General features: G+C 41.9%; 1 protein-coding gene across 2 annotated transcripts in view; it reads right to left on the reverse strand.

Moving 5' to 3' along the window:
• Positions 1-3,782: 3,782 nt before the first annotated feature.
• Positions 3,783-22,281, reverse strand: part of LOC124055307 (rho GTPase-activating protein 6-like) — a 66,917-nt gene continuing 48,418 nt past the window's right edge. For both annotated transcript variants that reach the window (XM_046381989.1, XM_046381990.1), the window contains exons 2-14: positions 18,922-19,081; positions 15,333-15,404; positions 12,365-12,513; positions 12,070-12,198; positions 11,763-11,958; positions 11,618-11,673; positions 9,872-10,022; positions 9,598-9,746; positions 7,399-7,578; positions 6,202-6,293; positions 5,876-6,105; positions 5,604-5,687; positions 3,783-5,182 (exon numbers count right to left, since the gene is read on the reverse strand). In XM_046381989.1, the coding sequence (XP_046237945.1) occupies positions 4,620-5,182; positions 5,604-5,687; positions 5,876-6,105; positions 6,202-6,293; positions 7,399-7,578; positions 9,598-9,746; positions 9,872-10,022; positions 11,618-11,673; positions 11,763-11,958; positions 12,070-12,198; positions 12,365-12,513; positions 15,333-15,404; positions 18,922-19,081 (2,211 nt within the window). In that variant the 3' untranslated portion in view covers positions 3,783-4,619. The remainder of the gene's footprint in view (positions 5,183-5,603; positions 5,688-5,875; positions 6,106-6,201; positions 6,294-7,398; positions 7,579-9,597; positions 9,747-9,871; positions 10,023-11,617; positions 11,674-11,762; positions 11,959-12,069; positions 12,199-12,364; positions 12,514-15,332; positions 15,405-18,921; positions 19,082-22,281) is intronic.

Consider the following 22,281-nt stretch of genomic DNA (forward strand, 5'->3'; position numbering starts at 1 on the left):
ACACACAAAATGAGTAGGCGCAATAGTCTACCATGATCCACGTGGATCATCAAAACACCTGAGAGACCTTTACTCAAAACTGAAGTTTCCTCGCAGAGATGTGAGATCATTTTTCCGCATGAAGCTTTATTATTTGAGGTTTAAATATCCATGAAAAAGGTCACCTCAGGCACACCTGTGCACTTTCCCGTGAATGCTGAGCTGGCTTGAAATCTGCTGACTTCTTTGTGTCAGCCCATCAGCCCATTCGGGTGAGCAGCGGCGGTTCCGTTCTGAGCGGTCGCCACGTGAAATGCTGCACATTTGAAGCAGAACAGCTTTGTGTTTGTTAGCATTTTCTGTTAATGGGTTTGACACGAGTGATTAAGCTCGCCAGATATCATCTCCTCCGAAGAAAACAAGCTCCTTTTCCTGTTGACAGGCATATACTTTTCTGCCTTTTTGAGAGATGACTCATCTGACCATCTGACATGTTCCCGTTGCTCACTAGACCACTGCCTCTATTTTTTTTTTGCAACATGTCACTCACAGTCCTGTATTCTAGGTGTAATAAGGGGTTTACGCACTACAGCTCAACCTCTGCATGCAGCTCCGCCAAGTTTTTGAAGGTGAGCCGCTGAAACTGCCTGCTCATGCCGTACTTTGACATTTACAGTTGAGTGACTCAGAGTTGTCGGGCCTTTTTTCTGCTAGTTCTTACATCATAGACCCAGAGGCCCGGCTGTCTGGGATTCAGGGTGGGAATGACATCTTTCTCTGACTTTCAGGCTCACGTTGCTTTTGTCACTGTGAGACTGGCTAGTGGTAGAGAATTCATCGTCGAATCCTCCCTTCTCTCTCTTCTGCCTGCTAATGATCGGCAACCTCTAAATGTAATTTTTTTATCTCTTCTCGCACTGTACTTCTGTATCATATTTTCCCAAGGGTTCCTCAGACTTTCAACCCTGATTAGTTCTCTGAAAGAGTGTGTGTGAGAAAGGGAGTAAGGGAATAAGGGAAAAAATTATCCCATAACCACACACTACACAAACAATAATGGTAAGCCACCCACGAGCAGCTCTCCGCAAACCAGCTTTGTACTGTAGCCAGACACACCCAGGACTGAAGAAGAGTACTCAATTGGGGACCTTTTGACTTTAAAATATAAAGTTGTAATCTGTTCGACTCTCCATAAAATAGAAGATTTAAGAAGACACAACATTCTGCTCATTCCCAAAAGTAGAAAACCGTGCTCCAGTTGAAATGATGCTTGGCACTTGTTCTGCCAGTTGAAGATGACTGACACTGGCTTTATTAGATTAAAAAGCACCCATGTTACAGCTGTGATGTCTTTTCCTTAAATATGGCTGGGCAGCAGTAAACACTCAGGAGGTTATTATTAAGTACATGTCCACAGGAGGGTGTGTATAAATAATCCAGTCAGTGTGCTTTCGGGTGTGACAGACATGTGATCCAAGTGACTTTGAACACTGTGTGATTAGATGATGGGCAGTTTTGTTCCAGGATGCCAGTATCTGATTATGGTGTACTGTCACACACCCCAACATGGAAACACCTCATGACTACATTTAGTACAGTGCTGGGGAACTAACAACACTGTTAGTGTTGTTAGTTCCATCTGGGCTTTTCCTGCTAGGATGAATTCAGACAGTGTCAGCTCCACTTTAAGTGATGCTGCGTATGTGAGGCTGTAGGAACAGCAAGTGAAGACTCTGCCCTGAAGGCCATGCGAGCCAAACGCTGATGATTTTGTTCATCCTGACTGATTGGACCTCTAGCACTTAAGTGATGTCACCAAACTCTGTGGGCCAATAAGAATGACCAAGGAGGTTGCCCATCTATGACAAATGCAACAAAACTATGAGGAGAATGAGGGGGCACTTAGCACTTTGCCTTCAACTAATGTAGCAAATGAATGTATGTATGAGACTCTCAATTATACATTAACATTATAATAAACTATCCAATACAATACTATGACATATTCTAAGTAAGACTGTAAGGATACAATGAAAAGCATTTGCACTAGCTGTGTATCATACTTTAAAAAAAAACAAAAAACAAACAAACACTCAGTTTCCAAACATGGCCAATCATTTCAATCATCGACTTCAACAGCAGCTGTTATCTTTATCATATTTAATTCCATTGTAGAATATTGATGATGACACGCAGTACAAAAGCAATTACCAGACATTCCATTACAACTTGGACCCAGTAAACCCCACCAAATTATCAACATAAACACCATAACACTAAGTTTTCTCTTAGTTTCATAGTGAAGTCAACAAGACAAACATGATCGTTTTGGGGAGATGAAGCTATAGGACCATTGGATTCTCTCCTTTTTTTCCCCACCTTGAATAAAAACTGTTATATTGTATTTATATATTACAACACTCAACAGAAAACAAAGTAATATAAAAATGTAACAAAATATGAACCTCGAGCAGTTGATGGAGTAACAGCTTTTAAGAACAACACCTATGGCACATTTATTTCACAAAAGGTGCTTCTAACCACAAGCTAACTGGTTCTAAACTGAGCACAGATGGATTCCATGGAAACAGTGAACAGTGGGAGTCAGAAGCATGCTAATGTACATGTCCTGACAATAGATGGCGCCATAACCCTTACCACAATCCTTCCACTTGTGAGGCTCTCTCTTCCACAGACTTCTCCAAGTCACACACAAGCAAATTGGAGAATGTAACTTCAAATGAGCAAATATTACACTATAACTTGAGAAAATTTTGAAATATTTGAATATTTGCCAGCAAATACCCACTTGACTCTGACATTTGAGAGGATTTGAGTGTGTTCTTTTTTCTTTTTTTTTTTGTTAAGTCGACTTGAATCATACTGGAATTGAAGTGAGAAAATATGCAAAAAATCAATGATACCTAAAAAACTTCATCAAGCCTCTTAGGTGAGGATAGGCAATGAGCCAGTTAGAATATTCAGTCTTGCATGAGAGGTATAATAGAATCAGTCATACATGTGAATGTGTTACTGTTGGTATATTGTATTGTGTTGTTCTGAACCGTGGTCAGTGGTTGTACAGCTATGCTTTTTTATGATCAGGTTGTGATATTAGCTAAATGCATACTTTCAGAGGAAATTCATACCAGTATTTACAGAGAACTTGTGAAACACAGTTCATATTTTGCACTGCTGCCACCAGATTTGGATCTTCACATAATTCTGTGTTTTAACAATAATCGCAGGGGATGAACTGGACATAAATCTGCTATATAGAATATCTGCAATGTGAGAAATATTACAACACATTTGGATACTGTTTTCCAGATTCTTTATGTACTTCACCTTTGGCCTTTTGGACATGATTTCACAAGGGTAAAAATTATTTAAAATACTGTGTCGCATATACCCAAACCAAGCCCTACTTTTTCTTCTTTTGTCGTAGTTGTATGCACAATCGAATCAATTTAAAACCATTTTGGACATTAACTCCATGGGCCACTAAGACCTAATCTTTATCTACTATTTCTGTTTGAGTGTCAAGGTTTTGTCATTTTATGAGTAGTCGGAAATATGATCCTCACATCCTTAAAAATGAGCCTCCTTCCTCTTATACTGCTGTAATGAAATTCCTGTCAATGTCACAAGCTCTTGAGTCTCTTTTTCAGAAATGACCAACTGGATGAAATGGACAAAACTGCGCCATAAATATCTGGAAGTAAAACAAAAAAGAGAGAGAGAGAAACTTTGGCACATTGTTCCTGCAGTGCAGCGGACTGCAAGAGCACACATAAGCAAACTTACAGCTGAGTGCTTTATATTTAGGTCTACACATTCTGCCATAAGTGAAGTATTTTACATTCAATATTAAAGACAAGAAACAGCAGTCTGACAAACACCCACATGTAGACTGACAGTTAAAGGGCTGACTTACTTTTAGCAAATTATATACTTTACATGTCAATTTACATATATACTGTTTAGGCATGTTGGTCAACAGTTTGTTTATATGCAGCCATACATAATTTGACACTGAAAAGTAACTTGATATTTAATCTTTTCAGACAAATGTGGCTGAACGATATTACCAGTACGCACACAAAAAAAACTCCACAGCAATTACAATAGCAGCAATTACTAATACGTACATCTTAGTGTCTGTATGCTGAAAGTTTACAAAAAATTGAAAATCAAATCAAACTGAAAAGAAACAAACGTTTTTCCTACTGTTCTCCATTGAGATATGGAGACTGAACTCATTATGAATAGAAAATTAGTCACGGTAACATTCTGAAAAGTTGCGAAAGGACAGTTTTTGAGGTATTTTTTTTTTTTTGAGGCTAGGAACAGAAGCAACTTTTTAACATCCATACTAAACAAGAAATACTAGTGGCTCTTGGATGTAAAAGTCTGCGTAAGGCAGCAGCTGTGCACGTAAACAACGACTCCATGGCGCTAAAGATACAGGAGAAGCAGAGAAGGATCACAGAAAGGGTGAAATCCATGAAAGGCAGGGTGAGAGAAAACATGAAGGTAGGGGTAAGGAGTGACTGTCATTGGAGGGGTTGGATGATGCCATCGGTTGGCTGGGGGAACAGAACCTCTACAGAGATTAAGCTGCAGTTCATTGTCTGAGATCACACCAGCGTTTCGGGCAGTGTGTCAGCATTGTCCGAGGACAGCAGCTGCCAGATCTGCCACCGGTCCCTCTGCCAGTCCTGCCACTCCGGGCTGTGCGGCACCATTTGCGCCTCTGTCGCTGAGGCTGAGTTACTTTGAGCTGCACTCAGAGAGGGCCGCTGAGCTGTCGCCAGCTGAGGTGAACTTTGCGAACCAGCCAGTCGATGAGAGGCGTTGTAAGGGGGAGGAGTGTGGCCGTCGATGAGCACTGTGGGGCCGCCATCGCCACTGCCCGCCCCGCCGCCTTGAGGTCTGGAGGTCGGGTTAAGTCCACTTGCCCGATTGAGTCCTTGGCTGTTGAGGTGTGACGTCACAGGGGACTTGATGTTGAGCTGCAGGCGTGGCTGTCTGGTGTGTACATTAGGGCTCGTACATGCCCTTGTGACCGGCGGGTGGGGTCTGGTCTCGGCGATGCCAGGCGCCGTCTGAGTCCGTTGGAGCATTGTCTGCTGTCTGCCATCACTATCGAGTCCTTCCTGTGAGCTGCGAGAGCTTCCCTCTGACATGTTGCCCTGGGAACCTTGAAATGGAACATCAAATACATCAGTCAAAATATTTGTAGGTTAGCAAATAACAAAATGGGCGTGGGGGAGTTGCATTTTTATGGAAAGTCAGTTTAACTGTAACCTCATTAAAATTATTTGTGCTGAATTAAATACATTTTCTAAATTGCATGACCACACAACCAACTGTTGCATCCTGTATCAAAGTATTCTTTACTTTCTAGCTGATTCTTTCAGGGTAATAAGTTGAATGCATGAACTCGATATCACAGGTGCATATCAGCTGCGAATTAGTTGACTAAAAATTCATAAAATGTCTGCAGGAGCTTGATTTTTTGTGTCCCTCAGGATTCTGTTCCTCCCTGATAGTTAATAACCAGCAGCAGGTGTCAAGCACTTACAGCACTGGTTCATTAACCACAGGAACAAACTGTTTACCTGCATATGCTTGGTCCTTGAGTACTGGTTTCAGAGTAGTGTGCCATGTCCCCCAGATGTTAGCATGCTCCTCTGATATGGCATCTGAAGGAAGCAAAAGAGGTCAAATTGCTCTGCCGTGGCACAGAACACAGAAGCACTTAAATCATGACTTGCTTCTTAGTATTTCTTTGGTATAACCAGCAAAAAACTTTTAAAACCCACTATGTTAAAAACTCCAAATTATTTTGACAGAAAATGGAGTTTTCTGTCACTGAGAGACTTAAGCTCACCTTTGGGACCCCAAGTTTCAGCTCCAGGCTGCCCCACCAGACTGTACGGTCCTGGGATGCGGAAGAGCGGCTCGCTGCCTGGGATTCCAGGTTCTCCTCTCCTCTCGCTCAGGACTGGGGAGTTGTTGTCATAAGGGGACACCTCGCCACTGGAGGCCTTGTTGGAGTCACTGGAGGAATGACGCTCGCTCAGCGTGAAAGGCTCCTCTGTCTGCAACAGGTCGGGGCTCCTGTGGTTGATCACAGACAAAAAATGTCTGGTCCGAAGCTGGCAAAGACAGGCAGAGCTGCCTTGTGAGCTGTGCTGCCTTGTGTGTGCAACTTACTGTGACGCTTTTCTTCTCAAGAGGTAGTCCACCACATCTGGATCCGTCTCAAGCAGGCTCATCAAAACCTCATTTTGCAAATCCGGAGGCACCTAAAAAACATATTAACTGTTAACAAAATAACACTCTGAGTGAAATGCTACATGTATTTTTAAACAGAGGTCAGGTACTAATTATTTTTACTGACATAAATCTAAATGAACATATGATAGTAAAGTATGTGATCTGTGATAAAACAGGAATCCAAGCTAAGTAAACCCTGTTTCAGCATTTTCTTCTACTCACTTCTTTTCTCTTGAAAACACAAGTGCTTTACTGCTTGCTTAAGAAACGATGAGACATTTGAGAGTCTCTTGTTACAATAATCTGATCTTCAGGTCATTATCTGATTTAAAGCTTATCAAACGGATTATAATGCTGCCCACAAATAACTCTCATCCTCAAATGAAAGTTAAAGTTGCCAGGTTGGGATTTAGGCAGGTTATGAAACAACTTTCAGGTATCATTTGTAGAACTTGAACTGCCTATAAATCTGTTTTTACTCACCAAGACTGAGAAAGTCAGTACCAATTCACAAAGTGTGATAAACAGGCTCTTCATTGGCTTACTGCAGGAATGTAAGCTTCAGCAGTGGCAGATTACAAAACATCACGGTTTAAGGTTTCGGACCCGAAATGACCTGAACTGCCTGTCTGCACTGTTTGAGAATCCCAGGAATAGAAAGGAACAAAAGCAACCGATGAGGCACTAATCTTTGCGAAATCATGACCTCTTCTGACACCACATGAAGGATTTCATGTCAGAATTTACTGCTTTTATTTTGGAAAGAACGACTTCAATTATTTCACTAAAATGTTCTTGATGTTAATGTCAGCTAGCTGGCAAGATTTCATTTTCCTGTTATATCAACTCACAAGAATTCAGGTATGATTTTGACAAAAAAGAAAAAGAAAGAAAACACATCAATCTGTCATCTTTCACTCTTTGTTTTTTCTCACTTTCCTCTGTTTTCATTTGCAAAGACACAACCATTGTCTGCTAAGCCAGGAGGGATTGTCTTACTTTAAGCCTACGCAGGAATGTAAGGAGGAAAGTGTGCATGAGTGAATGTGAGACTGCGCGTCTGTGTGTTAAGCGGAAGAATAAAAGGAGGAAGTGAGCATGAAAGTTTAGAAAACCACATGCTGAATGACTGACCATGAAGAGGGTTTGGTAGCTGGCGATCATCCTCTGCAGCACGGCGATGACAGCCGTGCTCTCCTCTGCTCTGGCCGAGCTCTGGACACTGAACTCCTTGTCCGAGCTCTTCTGCTTGTGGAGCAGGTTGGGGCCAAAGATGGTGGCCAGGTTCAAAGACGTCATCTTGTTCCCTGTGATCTGTAATGGAGAGAAACAAACAGTTTGGTTTCAGATGCTCTAAAACCACAAATGCACCAGAGATGACTCCTCATGAATGTCTGTATAAAATTCTGTTTCACTCCATCAAGTCAACCAATTTTATCGCACTTTTCCACTGAGACATGTTTTCCAGTCTCATATATAAGTAAGAGCACAGTGACGAATCCAGTGCATAGATAGCAGAAATTTAGTCTCCTTCCTCTTGACTCTCCTCTCCTCTCTTCTCTGGTTCCCACTTAGAAAGTAGGGGCGAGAGGTGAGAAAACGATGGATGGGGGATCTGAGTCTCTTGTCACATCTCGACTTTCTGTTTCTGTCACTTTGTCGCTGGGGGTTTGTTAGCATTAAAAGCGTTGGAGAGTACGACTGCTGAATCAATATCTACTTGGCTTGGGTGATGGTGTACATCCTGTGACACAATTTGTATCTGAAGTTAAGCCCTTCAGAGGACAACATTTTTAGCGATAAATTAATTTTTCTGCTGCTTTCCCAGTTTCCTCCCTTTCCACTCCCATTCCCAAAGGAGCAATGGGAGCCAAAAGTGGCCAAAAAGTATTGATGTGTTTCTCCCGCACGACTGTGAAACGTTCCAACTTCCTGTTACATCCTGGAGCCATGGAGTCGTGATGGGGAAAAAAAAAAAACACACACACACACACACGCTGATGTTCAAGCCTATTCTCATGTATACACACTGAGACAACAAAACACATTTTCCATCTGCGCACAAACATGCCAAAACACACACTGTACTTCTCTCTCGCACACAAACACTTGCCACAAAACACACTCCCTTTGACAAGGCAGTAAGATGACACACATTTTAGGGATACTACAACAAACTGTCTCTCCTAACACACACGTGGATGAGTCCCTGGTCTCTGAATAAAAGGCTAAAACTGGGTGTGGGACTTGGAAAGTGCAGAGCAGAATATAACTTAAACCATGCAGAGTCCAGCTCACCACTCATCACATCACACGATGTGCTCCTCTACTCTGCTTATGCCGATTATCACAGGATCTGAATCAACAGTTTCTAGTTCAGTCCTAGCGTGTTTCACCATCCACAACGCAGCTCTAGTGCAAACGGCCCTTTAATGAGTGACATCTAACTGCAGGAAGTCAGATTAGATGGTAGCATCATTCAATAATTTGTAAATTAGGGACAAAATAAGATTCATTTTTAGCAAATATGAGATTAGACCTCCACCAATTCGAGGCCAATTTGAGTTTGTTCAGATGTACTGCTAGAACTATTTTGAATGTATGTTTGTAAACAATAGTGACATTTAGTGACTATTGTATTACGTGGAATAATTTATAAGAATAATCCACCAATTTAGCACAGCTTCTGCGACAATGGATAAGTTTTGATGTGGCAGAACTGGAGACTTTAGATCTTTATTTATTTCACAGATTCTTACGTGAAAACCTAACACCTATTTACCCACAATGCCACTCTAGCACAAACAGTTGGATGCATGATCCAGGTGTGCTTGTGGCTTATGCAGCATGGAGGTGAGGAGCAAGAGGGCGAGTGAGCTCACTTCTTTCTTACACTAACTCGTGTTGTTTGAGGCATAGAGAAATGTTTATACATACCAGCCACACAGGCTGATTCTTATCACTCCATTGGTAATTTCCTCCCAATGAGGTGGAAATGCAAGGCAAACAAAATACTAGTGAGAGGCCTGTAAACTGTTTACACGCGTTTGCACATGACTAAGAAACTGCATTTGGATGTTTTGGACAAGATTTTTTTTCCTCCTCATTTTAACATTTGCCATTTAAAGGTCCAGTGTGTCAGATTTAGGGGAATCAGACATGGTATATAATACTTCTTCAACAGAGTTCAGGATCTTGCACTGTAATTTTTCTACAGGAGCCCAAAACAGACATATCAAACACTGGCTCTCAAGTGGACCATCCATTCTCTGACATGTATCATGAAGGAACTTTTTGAGTCATATTTCCTGCTGATAAAAACTGGTAACACACCTCCTGCCCGTCTTTGTCCTGTCTGTCATGGGCGTGGTCGGTCACGGTGGACAGAAACTCCAGCAGGCGGTGGAGAGTATCACTGTTGCATGCTGGGAGCAAGTAGACCAGTAGCTGAGTGGCATTGTGCTGCTCATCTGGATCCAACACTGGAACACAGGTTTGGGTGGATTGGGTGAAAAAGAAAAGAAAATGGAGAAGAGAGAAAGAAAAAGAAAAAAGGAGGATCGAGTTCAAGCAGCAGAGAGGGAAAGAAGGGGAAGATAAAGCTTACATGTGGTGTTGATGAAGGCTGTGTAGAGCTCCTTGGTTAGAAGAGGGTCGGGCATGTCCCTGAGGAACTCCTTCAGCAGAGCAGCCACATCGTGAATGCTGTGCTCCTCGTCCAGCTGGACGTCAATGCCGCGGTCGAACTCTTCACGTAGCTGAAGGAGGGACAGAGAGAGAAGAGAGGCCACACGAGAAAGAGAGGAAGAGGGGGATTCAGAAACATCCTCCACACATAACAATGGACATTATACTCTAGGTAGCTCACACACCCACACGCACTCGCTTCCTGTTGGTCCTCCAAGTGACCTGGTAGACTGTGTGTTCAAACTAGTTTTACCAGCACGTATATTAATCTCTATGATCTGACCTTTGGATGACTTCCAGAGAATTAGAGAGTCTATTGTGGGCTGTGATGATGGATATGGAGCGGTCATCTGCACAGCATGGTCACTTATATACCAGTTTTCACATTACAAATGGTGGCAAAAGTATAAATGTTGACACTGGATTGTATCAACAAAGACCAGTAGAGAATGCAAAATGGATATTTACACTTCTCATATATAACATGCAGATGTGTGAATACAAACTATTTAATTTAGTGAGTTTATAATAAAGAGGGACTGTTGTAAACATGCACAGGGGTAGAGGGTCCTTTTAAACACAATTAACACGTTACCGGATAATGATTGTATTGATTGAAGACAATTTAGCAAGTGATTTTGTGGATTTAATTCTCCTCTATTCACCTCCAGTTTTAAATGTGTGGAAAGTGTGAGGTCTTGAAACAATACTGTATCTCCAAGCAGAATACAGCAGATCAGTCTACCAAAGGGAAGGAGCACAAAGGCACCACAAGAAATGATTTATCCACTTTTCTCATCATTAAACTGATGGATTAAGTCATAGTGACCTCTTGAATATGTGGCCTGTGCTGTGTGATGTAGCACCTGTGCTCTTTTTACCTCAAGGTCAGTCTGATATTTCATTAAAGTGTGATACATTTTTTATAGCCTAATTCAAATGTCCCTGCCAGTGAATGAATAAGCTCCTCTCCATCATCATTTTTATGGACAAACTCTTGCTGACCACACTGGCTGACCCATGCAGCTTAACCTTGATTTTCTTTTGCTGTGTATTCAGTGGAGTAAAAGGTATTAGATAATGAAAGATGAGGGGAGTGAGCAGAATAACTCTATGTGACATGTTGTATATTGAGCTGGCGAGAATTTATTTGCTTAAATAACAGATACAGGCAGTAGGAGTAGCTCTGTTGGATCACTTTGTATGCATTTCTTAGGAATTTTCACTATCTGTACGTGTGTGTTAGGTGCTTGGATGAACTACTAAGTACAAAAATAAACTGATAAATCCTCAAAGGGGAGGTTCAGCTCTCTGGACAACAACGTTTTGGTGCACTGTGTTGGTTTTCACACAGTATATTCTTAGAACGGAGGTTTTTGTTTGTTGTTGTTGACATTTGACGATGAAAAAGAATGTGCGAATGGCACTTCTCACAGAAAATTAATTTCATTTTCTGCAAAATTATCCTTTGATTTGTTATTGGAAACGTGGTAGGGAGCTGTGAGTCTTATCTGTGGACAAAAATGACAACGAAATGATGCAGTCCACAACTTTTTGGTTCAAAGTGTTGCACCAAATGAAGATAAAGATTAGAGGCCAGTAAACATCATCATTGTGTCACATTAGACTTTCCTGTCCACAGCCCTCAACCCGAAGGAACCCTCACCTGTCGGACTCTCTTCTTAGAGCTTCCCACTCTGAAGATCCCCACAGTCTGCAAACCTAAAAGGAGAAGGAAGGTGTCATAACACCTGATAAATGAAAGACTTGATGAGCACATGTGTTGGCTAGAGCGTTGAGTAACCGCTCACCGTATTTCTCGATGTGCTGACAGCAGCTGTCCACCACCCGAGGCACCTGACGGTAGATGGGATTGAGGCTCAGCCTTTTGTCCCGGTGCTTCTCCTTTTTACTCGGTGTTTCGGCCGGCAGAGAGAGCTGCAGGGCTTCGAGCAGGCGAGACTGGTTGTCGTCCAGATCTGTGATCGAATCCACTGACATGCCTCCCTGGAGGTTAACCATGCAATTCATTCAGACAGATTCAACTGCATAAAACACATAACATCTGGTCCCTGATCGGTAGCTCAGACTGGGATTAATCGTATCATTTTGTCTCACCCTCCTGCGAGCTCGCGGTGCCGCCTCTGGCGTGTTGGGTGACGTCGACTCATTGGCTGTCTCTGACGTGGAACTCAAAGAGGAGTTACTGCTGGACAGCTCCTTATTGGAGGGCCGCTTAGTGGCAAACTGCAGGACAGATGATCCAGGAGTTAAGATTTTGTTTTTCATTTGTGCAATACAAATGGAAAAACTGGCATTATTCTATATAGTTTCAGATAATATTAGTCTTTAAATAAATCATCCCAACTGAGTGAGAAGCAATAAATTATAAATTAAATACAAACTGACAGACCTGTAAAATGGATGAGACGAGGTCAGAGGAGTCCTTGTGCTCCTCACGTTGTGAATGGTCCTGATGATAGCCGTCCTGACGCTGCCTGTGCATTCTGTCATTAGCGATGACCTGTGAGAGCGGTATGCTGAAGGCCTGGGGTATGCATTCTAGGAAAACAACACAGAGATAAAGGAAGGAAAATAAGGGGATGAGAAGAGGAAAAAGAAAGTTGAATAAAAATTTATTTTAGATGAAAATGTTGGCAGCAAGAAGAGAGATCAAGAAAGCTCTGTTAACAACTTCTAAAAATAGGCTCGTGGACTTTCCACAGGAACATCAGACATATCCAATGAAACTCTTTATTTCTTCTGAAGTTCAATTTTTACATGTGATAAAAGCCTAACAGCACATGTTTACTATTTCAGTTATAGCACCACTACAGTACTGCATCTGTTTTCCAAAATAAGACATCACAGAAAGAAAGCTAGCCAACACTGGCTATGACAGACCACTAATTCCAGTACATTTCACCAAAATAACACAACTTTGATGACTTTTACCCACAAGCAATGTCATGTAGGTAATTTTTAGAAGTTGCTCAGCACTGACGCATATACTTTTAACAACTAGCATGTTATCTGGCTCGCTCTTATTCCTTTGCTCCATTTTCAGTCAGGCCGGGGTTTGCTTTGGCTAGAAGTTGCAAGAGACGTATTCTAAGTTGAGCAAAAGCTTATGCAAAAATCTGGTGAGGCAAACCATAGCAACTGACCCAGAACTTGCTGAAGATATGCACAGGGCTCACTTCACAGAGCAATGATATCATACTGGGCCATCACGGGCTATATATTCCATTATACAGAATCCCAAAGCCTGGGCCAACAGCTGAGAAATAACAGTCCAGCTGTTCAGTGTTTTGTGTGTGTGTGTGTGTGTGTGTGAGTGTGTTTAAAGGAAGCAAAGGAAAACAGAGAGAGGGAAAGCAAAATGCATTCCGCAACCACAAGTGGAGGGCTGTGGTTCAAGACGAACATGACCACTAACACTGTGACACAACGAATTTGCTCTGCAGCCTCACAGCTTTAGCAGGGTTTATGTAACAGGCACGCACACACACAGAGACACGGACGGATGCACAATCTGGATCGCATAATGCACTATGCCAACGTCGTAATGCACAGCACTTCACAGCATGTCCGAAGCCAGACCACATTCATCAAGCCATGTCAGATTTTCATAAATCTACATTTTCCAGGCCTTAGCAACAGCAGTCTTGGTTTTCAGTAATATTTCTTTAATATTTCTTATTCATGACCATGTTGCGTGTTTATATAAGCTGGATGTGTTCAGACCAAGTGAAGTCTCTCACAGCCTCAGGAAAGTTATAAATAACATGAAACACTTCTTTTTATGTGCCAGATGGGTGAAGTTTACCACACTGAACCATTTGCAAATTGTTGCTTTGACTGACAACTTTCTTGATACAATATCAGGTAAAATGTCACGCATAAGGCACTCAAAAGCAGATCATAAATGGTGTTAGACCTCATTTGCATATAGTTTGACTGAGATCTGGTCACAGCAACTCTGTAAATAGAATGCTGTGGCTGCTTCAGAGGAGGCAATGTTCTCCAGCTCTCTCTGTTTCTCTCTTGCAGAGGAAAAGCTGAGTCTGTTTCAAAAAGATATGCAGGGCTGGTATTCAGGGACCCTGGGAGAAAATTAAACTTAGAATCCATTTGGCAGTTTCGACCACAGTTACATGGAAGCCATCTGCTCTGGAGGAGGAGAGCCAAGCATGTAGTGCAGGGAGAACCCACCTACACCTAGACTGTGAGCTCTACCATGACGTTAATGTTACATAACTTCTAGAAATCAAAGTATTTGGACCTAAAACAAACATTCTGCTGGGAACAAGACTGGTTGCTTACCTCCTGATAATCACTTCATTGTATAAATTGACTATATACTCAGAGTTGCCATCGACAATATGGGATTATGGCTGGACGTAGCATATGAATTATTTTCAGACAAAACAGCAGTGACATACTGTAGCTCATTTCCTTATGTGATTTTATGTAAGTTAGCTTGGCTCAGTTAAGCAATCAACTTTTGCCAAACTGCAGCAACTGTGGAAGTCAATGGCAAATTACCAGATAATGGCAGATGCTATAGTGCAACAGTTGCATGTGGAAGGAAAAGTTGTCCCCAGGTTGTCAAACAGCCATAAACTCAAATGTATGTGACAACTTAAGAATGAGACTCAGTAATTGCTTATCTTTCTCCAGAACTGTTGATGCTCAGACACGTCCTGTATACCTTAAACTTTGCTAACATGGGCAACTTCTGGGAAAGTAAGATCGAGATCAAGTATAAAGTTGTAGCAACAAAATCTTAAATGTATTGCATTAAGCAGTTATGTTTTGGTATTGCTTATGCATTAAACTTTTCATGTGTAAGAGGAAGGATGTGAGTTCTACTCTAATGCCTGTTACCATAACTTACTCATTCATACCATATTAGTCAGTAACATGAGAACACTGCAGGCTAAGCAAAAAACAGCACTGATGTGTGCATTTTTGACGTTCTCATTTGTCATAAAACAAGATCTGCACCCACGCTCTCGCAAATTTGACAAGAAAAGCCCAACTCGTTTCATCTCCTCCTCCTCCTCTGTGACCGGGCTCCTTTTGACGAAGATCCCTTTCTCTTTCTACCAAATATGCTTTGCTTAGTGCAGAGTGGCTGCTTCTCAGAGCCAGTCCCCTTACAAGGAGTCCCTTTACTTAAGCTAAATATAAACTGTCAAAGCCCAGTAAACAGAATCTGTGTTTTTATAACCTCTCTGTTCACCTGCTTGAGGGGCGGAGACCACAGAGTGGACCTCTGTCTGTCTGTGAGAGTCATGACAAAGAAAGACTGAGAGGGAAGAAAGTAAGAGGAAAACCTGTGGTGTGAACTGGTGTGTTTAAAGAAGTTGGCATACCTTTGTCTTTGCTCTTCTCTTTCGACAGAGAGTCCAACTTCCTCCTCAGCGACTTTTTTCTCTTCTGTCCATCTGAGTATGAGAAAAAAAAAAAGAAAATAAATCTTCTGAAACAAATGGTTTCCATATCTGTTGTATCTTATCTCGCATAACATATCTAATGAGCTTATGGCAGGAATGCAGACATAAATTAACCACAGGGACCATCTGTGAGTTCAAATTCATTTAACTGGTGCTTCAGATAAGATCAGCTGTGGTAATAGTAATCAGAAAGAAAAAAAAAACATGTTAATCACTTGTTTATTAATATGGAATTTTTTAGTTTGGAAACTTGGAAACATTGAGTGCACAATATATGAGGACTCATAGAGTAGACTTTCTTGGCCAGTTTTTCCATGAAAAATATTGTTTTGCATTTTTTTTTTCTTTTTTTCTTTGTCTATTAAAAATGACTTAGAAAACCTTCCTCAATTTACAGGACGTACAGAGCAAGAATGTTGTGTCAAAGTATGAAAGGAATTGGGGTAAACATCCACTGTAAGACTGGCTTTTCTTTGCATGCAAGAAACAGACGTATTTGATGTGCTACAAATGCCAAATGCACAATCCTGAAAAGGATGTTTATCTGTGGGCACGTGGCTTCACATCCAGGTTCTGGACTGAAGTTCTCTGAAAGGAGAAAAGCCACTCTGTCAGCTGCCAACATGATGGATGACTCCTGAATTTGCTGACTAATGATCAGGAAAAATCTGGAAATCGTAGATGCAACTTCAAAGTCTCGGGCCAGGATGTCAGTTCTTGAAACCTCAGCAACTTTTAAAGCTGTCGTTTGGGAACTCTGCTCCTTTCAGATTTTCATTTGAGATTTGGAACCATTCAGAGAGTATTTGCCTTGATCATCTGGTTTAGCAAACCTCAGTTTGAACCCCACAGATGTTCCCGTCTGCTGTATCAAATGAGTCACTTGCAGAACTCAGGAAATTCTATCCAGCTCCCACAGCTCACTTGATGGTAGTGCCTGTTACGTCAGAGAGCAGGTTCAGTTTCCCCATGTGTCCAACCATCTCTGACAAATCTGAACAAGCACAACATAGCTGCTGCTCTTTAGCTATCAATTTATTACCACAGCGGTGATATGTGAGAAACTTCAGTGTTCTTTTAAGACACCAAGCGGCTTGTTGTCAGAAGGACCAGAAGTGAAATATGAGAGAAAAATAGGTGGGAAACAGTGAGGAGGAGGTGTGACAGGGGAGAAAGAAAGCAGATGTTGTGATGGAGCGAGTAAGAGTGAGAGGGGAGAAGCAGAGAAAGGAAATGGTTTGGATTTTTGACAGATGGCTCCCAAAGCTGTACGGAAATCCCCCGAACCTCCAAACCTCCCCAGTCCAACTCCCAACCAGTTGTGAAACTGTCTGATGAACCTTTGCTTCTTCTCTGTCTCATCACACCCTCATCCTAGCTCTCCTTGGCTATCAGATCTATCTCTCTTTAATCTGCTTTTTCTTTTTTTGTTCCTGAAGAAACACTAGAAACACGACCCCTGGCACTTGGATAAATCTGAGAAAAAGCAGGGCTTTAAAGTCCACATTAGCAGTGCTGAAATTGCGCTCACACACACACACACTCTTACACACGACTTGAAATATTCCTCTAGCAAGCACATGGCGGCCGTTAGGGGCTTTGGAATTCATAAGCAACACTGACAAGTACGTATTAAATCATGGTGGGGAGAGGTTTAACCTTCAGCTGGAATGCAAGGCCCTGGATAATCCACTGGCTGCACTATACAGCTGCTATAGTGGCCACTCCATTCCTATACAATGCAGTGCAAAAATGCTGCACACTGTGCATAATATGAGCAGCGGCTAATCATTCTAAAATTCATAATATAATATAATACTCAGTCATAACCTAAAAATTAAAGTAAAATTCTGGTTTACTCTGGTTTCTGCAGGTTTGGCTGTCATTAGTATTGAGCATAATAAAGTTATCTTGGATCAAAGTGATTGCAGAGGTCTGGAAACACATCAACAGAGTTGGACTAAGTCTCTTAGGGCAAGACACAAATGTTCAGATCATTAGACGGGTTTTGTAGCCAGCCGTTTAGCCAGATTATCTAATCTGAGGGGTCAAAACAGAGACATCTAAGGGATTATGAGATGATTAACAGCAAAGGAGGGCAGAAAAAGTATATTCCTGCTACCTTCCTAAGCTTCTGTCAAATATTCAAATAAATGAATCTGAGTTTCCTTGTCCATAGCAGAAATTAGTTCATTTAAGGACCAAATGTTTGGGAACCACTGATATAAACACAGTATTTCAAGGTAAAGTGAGGACACCCAGAATCTTTGCAATGAGAAACCGTGGCCACACAGCTACCACAAGAAAGGCAGATTCAAAGTTGAGTGTGATTTCTTAAGTCTGAGAAAGTACCTTGAACAAATACTTGCCTTACAAACTGGTAGCATGAATTAAGACGTGCATTTACAACTAAGGATGTTCTTGACTTACATTATGGGAAATAAATGATCCAGCATTTTTTTCGAGCTTACTAAGGAGTAAAAATCAGGATATTTGGCCTGCGCTGCTTCCAGTACTACTAGTCAAACACTAAATCACTGGAGTACTGATTTAAAATAATCTGACTGCTCATGCCACGTCCTGTGGGACTACAAAAACAAAACCCAAGTTGCATGAAATCAGAAATTCTAATTTAACTATTCCCTCTGTTGAGTCAGTTGTGCATTCTCACACGAATGAATTCCATTTTTAGCATTTAATCTGATAAGAGAGACATGAAGGTTGTTATATCTTGCCCACTTTCCTTTAAATGTCTACATGCATCATAAACTATCATCCATGCAGACATTTTTAGCATGGGTGGACCCTGTGGGACACAAACCACCATCTGCTAATGTCAGTCGAGGGTTCTGCCCAGTTCTGCTATATCTGGGTCAATTTGCCCAAACACATTCACTTAATGGTGTGGTTTACAGAACCAAAATACAGTTGTTTAGCTTTTAGACCGGGCCCCAAGGACAAATACAGCCTGCTTTTGCAACATTTAGTACTTTTGTCTACATGGTGATGAGTGGGGTGACTGCACTCAGCCTCAGCTGCAGAGGAAAGGGAGTCACGTGTCGTTATGAAGAGGGACAGGTCAGCAGATGCCACGTCAGACAGGAAGCGCCTGATTCCAATGCGAAGTACGGTTTACATTTAAATTCACGTGTTGTTCCAGCTCCCCCAAACATAGGGCATACATGACTTCCATTAAATACACTTGAGGGATGACAAGAGGATGTGGTCAGAGGCTCAAGCATTGGCTTTACTTTATGGGATACTTGGAAGTAACAAGCACAAGTTTACAAAGCAAACATGGGTTTAGAACATCGAGTGAGTAGCGTTTGCAACACAGAACGGTTCTCAAGTAATCACAGATGTTTTTTGCCACAGTTACCAGTCACATAAATGTCTTGAAGGCATGCTGAAGCAATAAATCCCACCCAAACTGAACAAACAAACAAAAACTATATAACACCACTGAACTCAGGGTGCAATATTTGTAGAAACACATGCATACTCTCACCTTTTGGCATGGTTATCTGACATCCCAGGTCATAGTCCTGGTGTAAACGGGCGTAGGCCACTTCCTGCAGCCTTGCCCTCTCCAGCTCCGACAGGCTCTGGATGGCAACCGGCGTCAGGCGCACGCCCTGTCCTGACAGGCTGCTCCAGGTGAAATCACCCTGGGACAGATAAAAAATGAACACAAGGACTATCAGAACAAATAATAGAGTTCACATTGTTATATAATAAACCCTCCACCGCTGTTTAAGATCCTGGAAAATGATGCCAATTAGCTTCTGCAAAGCCGGATTGTTCAGTTGTCTGAACTGAGCTGGCATGTACTTCATCTGTCAGACCTTCTCTTAATCTTGTATTAACTAATTAACTTGACCTCTTGAGGGCAGCAGAAACAAGGTGAAAACGCAACACTAACATATTATCATTTTTTTAAGTTCATGAAACCCAGCAAATACCAAACATATTCTGTATTTAATTGAAGTTGTGCTTCTGGCCATCTAGAAAAGTAGTCAAAAATCCATTTTATGTAAGCTTGGGAGTGGATGCAGAGATAGGATGAGTACACAACATGTGCACAGGATGTTACTTTCACAGTCAAAGCCAAACTAAATGCATGTAAAATTGAAGTGGCCTACACAGACAGATAAGCAGAGAGACAGCGTGTACATTGGAAAAGATTCCTGTCTGTCTCTAAAGAGCAAGTGGGGACATGAAGTGTCCTTCCACTGATGGGTTTTCAATATGCTCTCCGCACACAAAGCAATAAGAACTCACAGCGTATGCGCAGGAGGAGATGTGGTTACTATAGCATGCCGAAATTAGTCCGAGTCATCGCGCTCATTTTTCAGATGCAGACAGGCTAACTTTGCAGCTTTGGCTTTGTCTGCGATCAGCGTGGAGCTGAGCTGAAGTGAATTGTAATGAACGGCTTTGGCTTTGATGAACATCGAAGTCATCTGAATCTCTGGTCATGCATTCCTTAGTGTCTACTGAGAGGAGAAGAGAGGTCAGGAAGAGGGAGAGGTTAAGAAAGAGGAGGGAAAAGAAGGAGAGGAGACATTGCTGCAATTTATCTAATACCTTATCCAGACAAAGGGCTTACAAGTGTACTCTAATGTGTCTGTGTTTATGTGCTCTTGATTTTGTCCGCTGTAAGCACAGAGAAACCATTTTATATCGGCTTATTTCTTGAAAAAAAAATGTTTACTCTTCAAGTCTTCTTGCAAAATGGGTTTCGCTGAGAGACACTGGAGACTTTGCGTCAAGAACTTTACTTTGCCTTTCATGATTAGGCCTCTGTCGACAATATTTCTTCAAGTCGTTCCTCCCGCTGTCGACTCTCTTGTTATTTGACCCCACTTAGTGCAGTGAAGCAGCAGAGCCATCATTCAGCCATGGGTGGAAAACAAGATGTGGACACAAGGCAACCTGGAGAGCCACCTGAGTGTGTGTGTGCATGAGAGTGTGTGTGGACGAGCATGTCATGAGTCCAGTGAAAAATAAGTTGCATGCTGCCCCCTTTAAACGGAGCACTACGTATGCCATTCTGTACAGCTGGCTGAGGAAACCCTTTTCCCACCCGCTTGACCTCACACACGGCTTGAGGGGGCGCACACATGCACATGCCTTTACACACACACAGGTATACACACACACATGCTGCAAAAGAAAAGACAAACAGTTGGAAAAGTTAAATAAGAGGCCTCTCCTCCGTCGAGCCGGTTCTGCCCAGCAGGGTTTCTGAAGGGGATGGATGAGCTTCACTTCTCTAGTGTCAACCCATGAAACCTGTGGAATGCTGACAGAAGAGCAAAGGTGGGGGGGATTAAATCCTGCTGGTATCACTGCTGGAGTCTGGATGCAAAAATGAGCTGAAAGCCTACGTGACCTGCTGGGACTCCCATTCAAATTTACAAACTGAGACCAAAACCAGCTCCCTCAGTTAACTTTTGACAAAATAGATTCTCGTATGTCACTCGGCAAGCCCCAAGTATTGGGCATTTCATGAAAATCTACTTTTAAATTTTCTACTTTTTTGTGTTTTTTTAACCTAAAAGCGTCCAAATTTCTTACAAAATACTTAAACCATCCTACAAATGGAACAGAAGGAATAAAAGGAACGGAACCCTCCCACAGGGCACTATCCCGATGCCCCGAGAAAAACTATACCAAGGACCTCGGGGTCCTCAGTGCAAGCTGCAGTCCTGCTCTGCACCAGAAAAACAAAAGCAGAAGTCTCTGTCAAAACACAGAGAGGCAAAAATTGCTCAGAGTCCCTTTCCACATTAGAACTCTACTCAGTGGAGCAAGAAGAAAAAAAACAAAACAAAACACTGCTTTGGGATCCATTTTGCCCTTCAAGCATTTAGAGTGGACGGCCAAGTTTACCTAGTCAGACATCCAAGCCTGGCCTTAACAGCAGCAGACACAAACACAGAAGCTGATTGTCAGGGCGAAAAGTCATTCTGAGTTTATGATTACATTTTTCAGAGTAGAGATTCAGTTGGTTTTTTTTTTCATCCTCCCCAGTTAGAAATCAGTCATCTAATCAGGAGCTCATTTTCCCACTCTCCAGATAATGTTGGTCAGAAAGTCAATTTGCTATGGCTGTACCAATGAAGTTAATAAGCCACAAAGCACATACATGGATGGCATTGTCAATAACCAGTGTTATAGTCAAACCAATTCAGGTTAATGGGATCATGTATGACCGGACCACATTTACTCAATGCTCATATAGATGGCTCATCTCGCCAATGTCAAGCCACCGTGCACTGTGACACTGAATGCCTGTGGAACAGCCGACCAAAACATTCATTACGATGGACCTCGGTGTGACGTGGGTGCTTAGTGAGATGTAACACTGTTTGTATAGGTTGTATAGAGACAAATCTGCCACGCAGCCACCATCACAATCCTTTAACTCCTTCTGTTTGTCTCCAAAATATAGCTGGTTGCTAAGCCTTTGCACAACCACTGTCATCTGTTTTCCTTTGTATTTATTAGAACTATCACCCTACCACCACCCCACCCCCACAGATGATGTTTGCTGGAATGGGCTGCACAGATATAATCAGATGATCCCAGGTTTAACAAATGATATTTTCTGCCAGTTTGCTACGCTTAATCCAATTTTGCATTAGCGGAAATAAATCAGAATAAATCATCAACGTGCAAGAAAGATGGAAAGAAAAGGATTCAATGCACAGCACATTCAAATCACGCTTTGCAAACAACAGCTTGGGACAACTCCATGGATTAGACTTCACTAAGTCACACTGTGTAGCACTTAAAAGCACTATATCAATAAAGGCATTTTAGCATATTATAAAATAGTTGCGCTATGAGACCATTTTTAAGC

This window comes from Scatophagus argus, chromosome 24 (genome assembly GCF_020382885.2).
Source record: "Scatophagus argus isolate fScaArg1 chromosome 24, fScaArg1.pri, whole genome shotgun sequence".
In the NCBI taxonomy this organism is placed as follows: domain Eukaryota; kingdom Metazoa; phylum Chordata; class Actinopteri; family Scatophagidae; genus Scatophagus; species Scatophagus argus.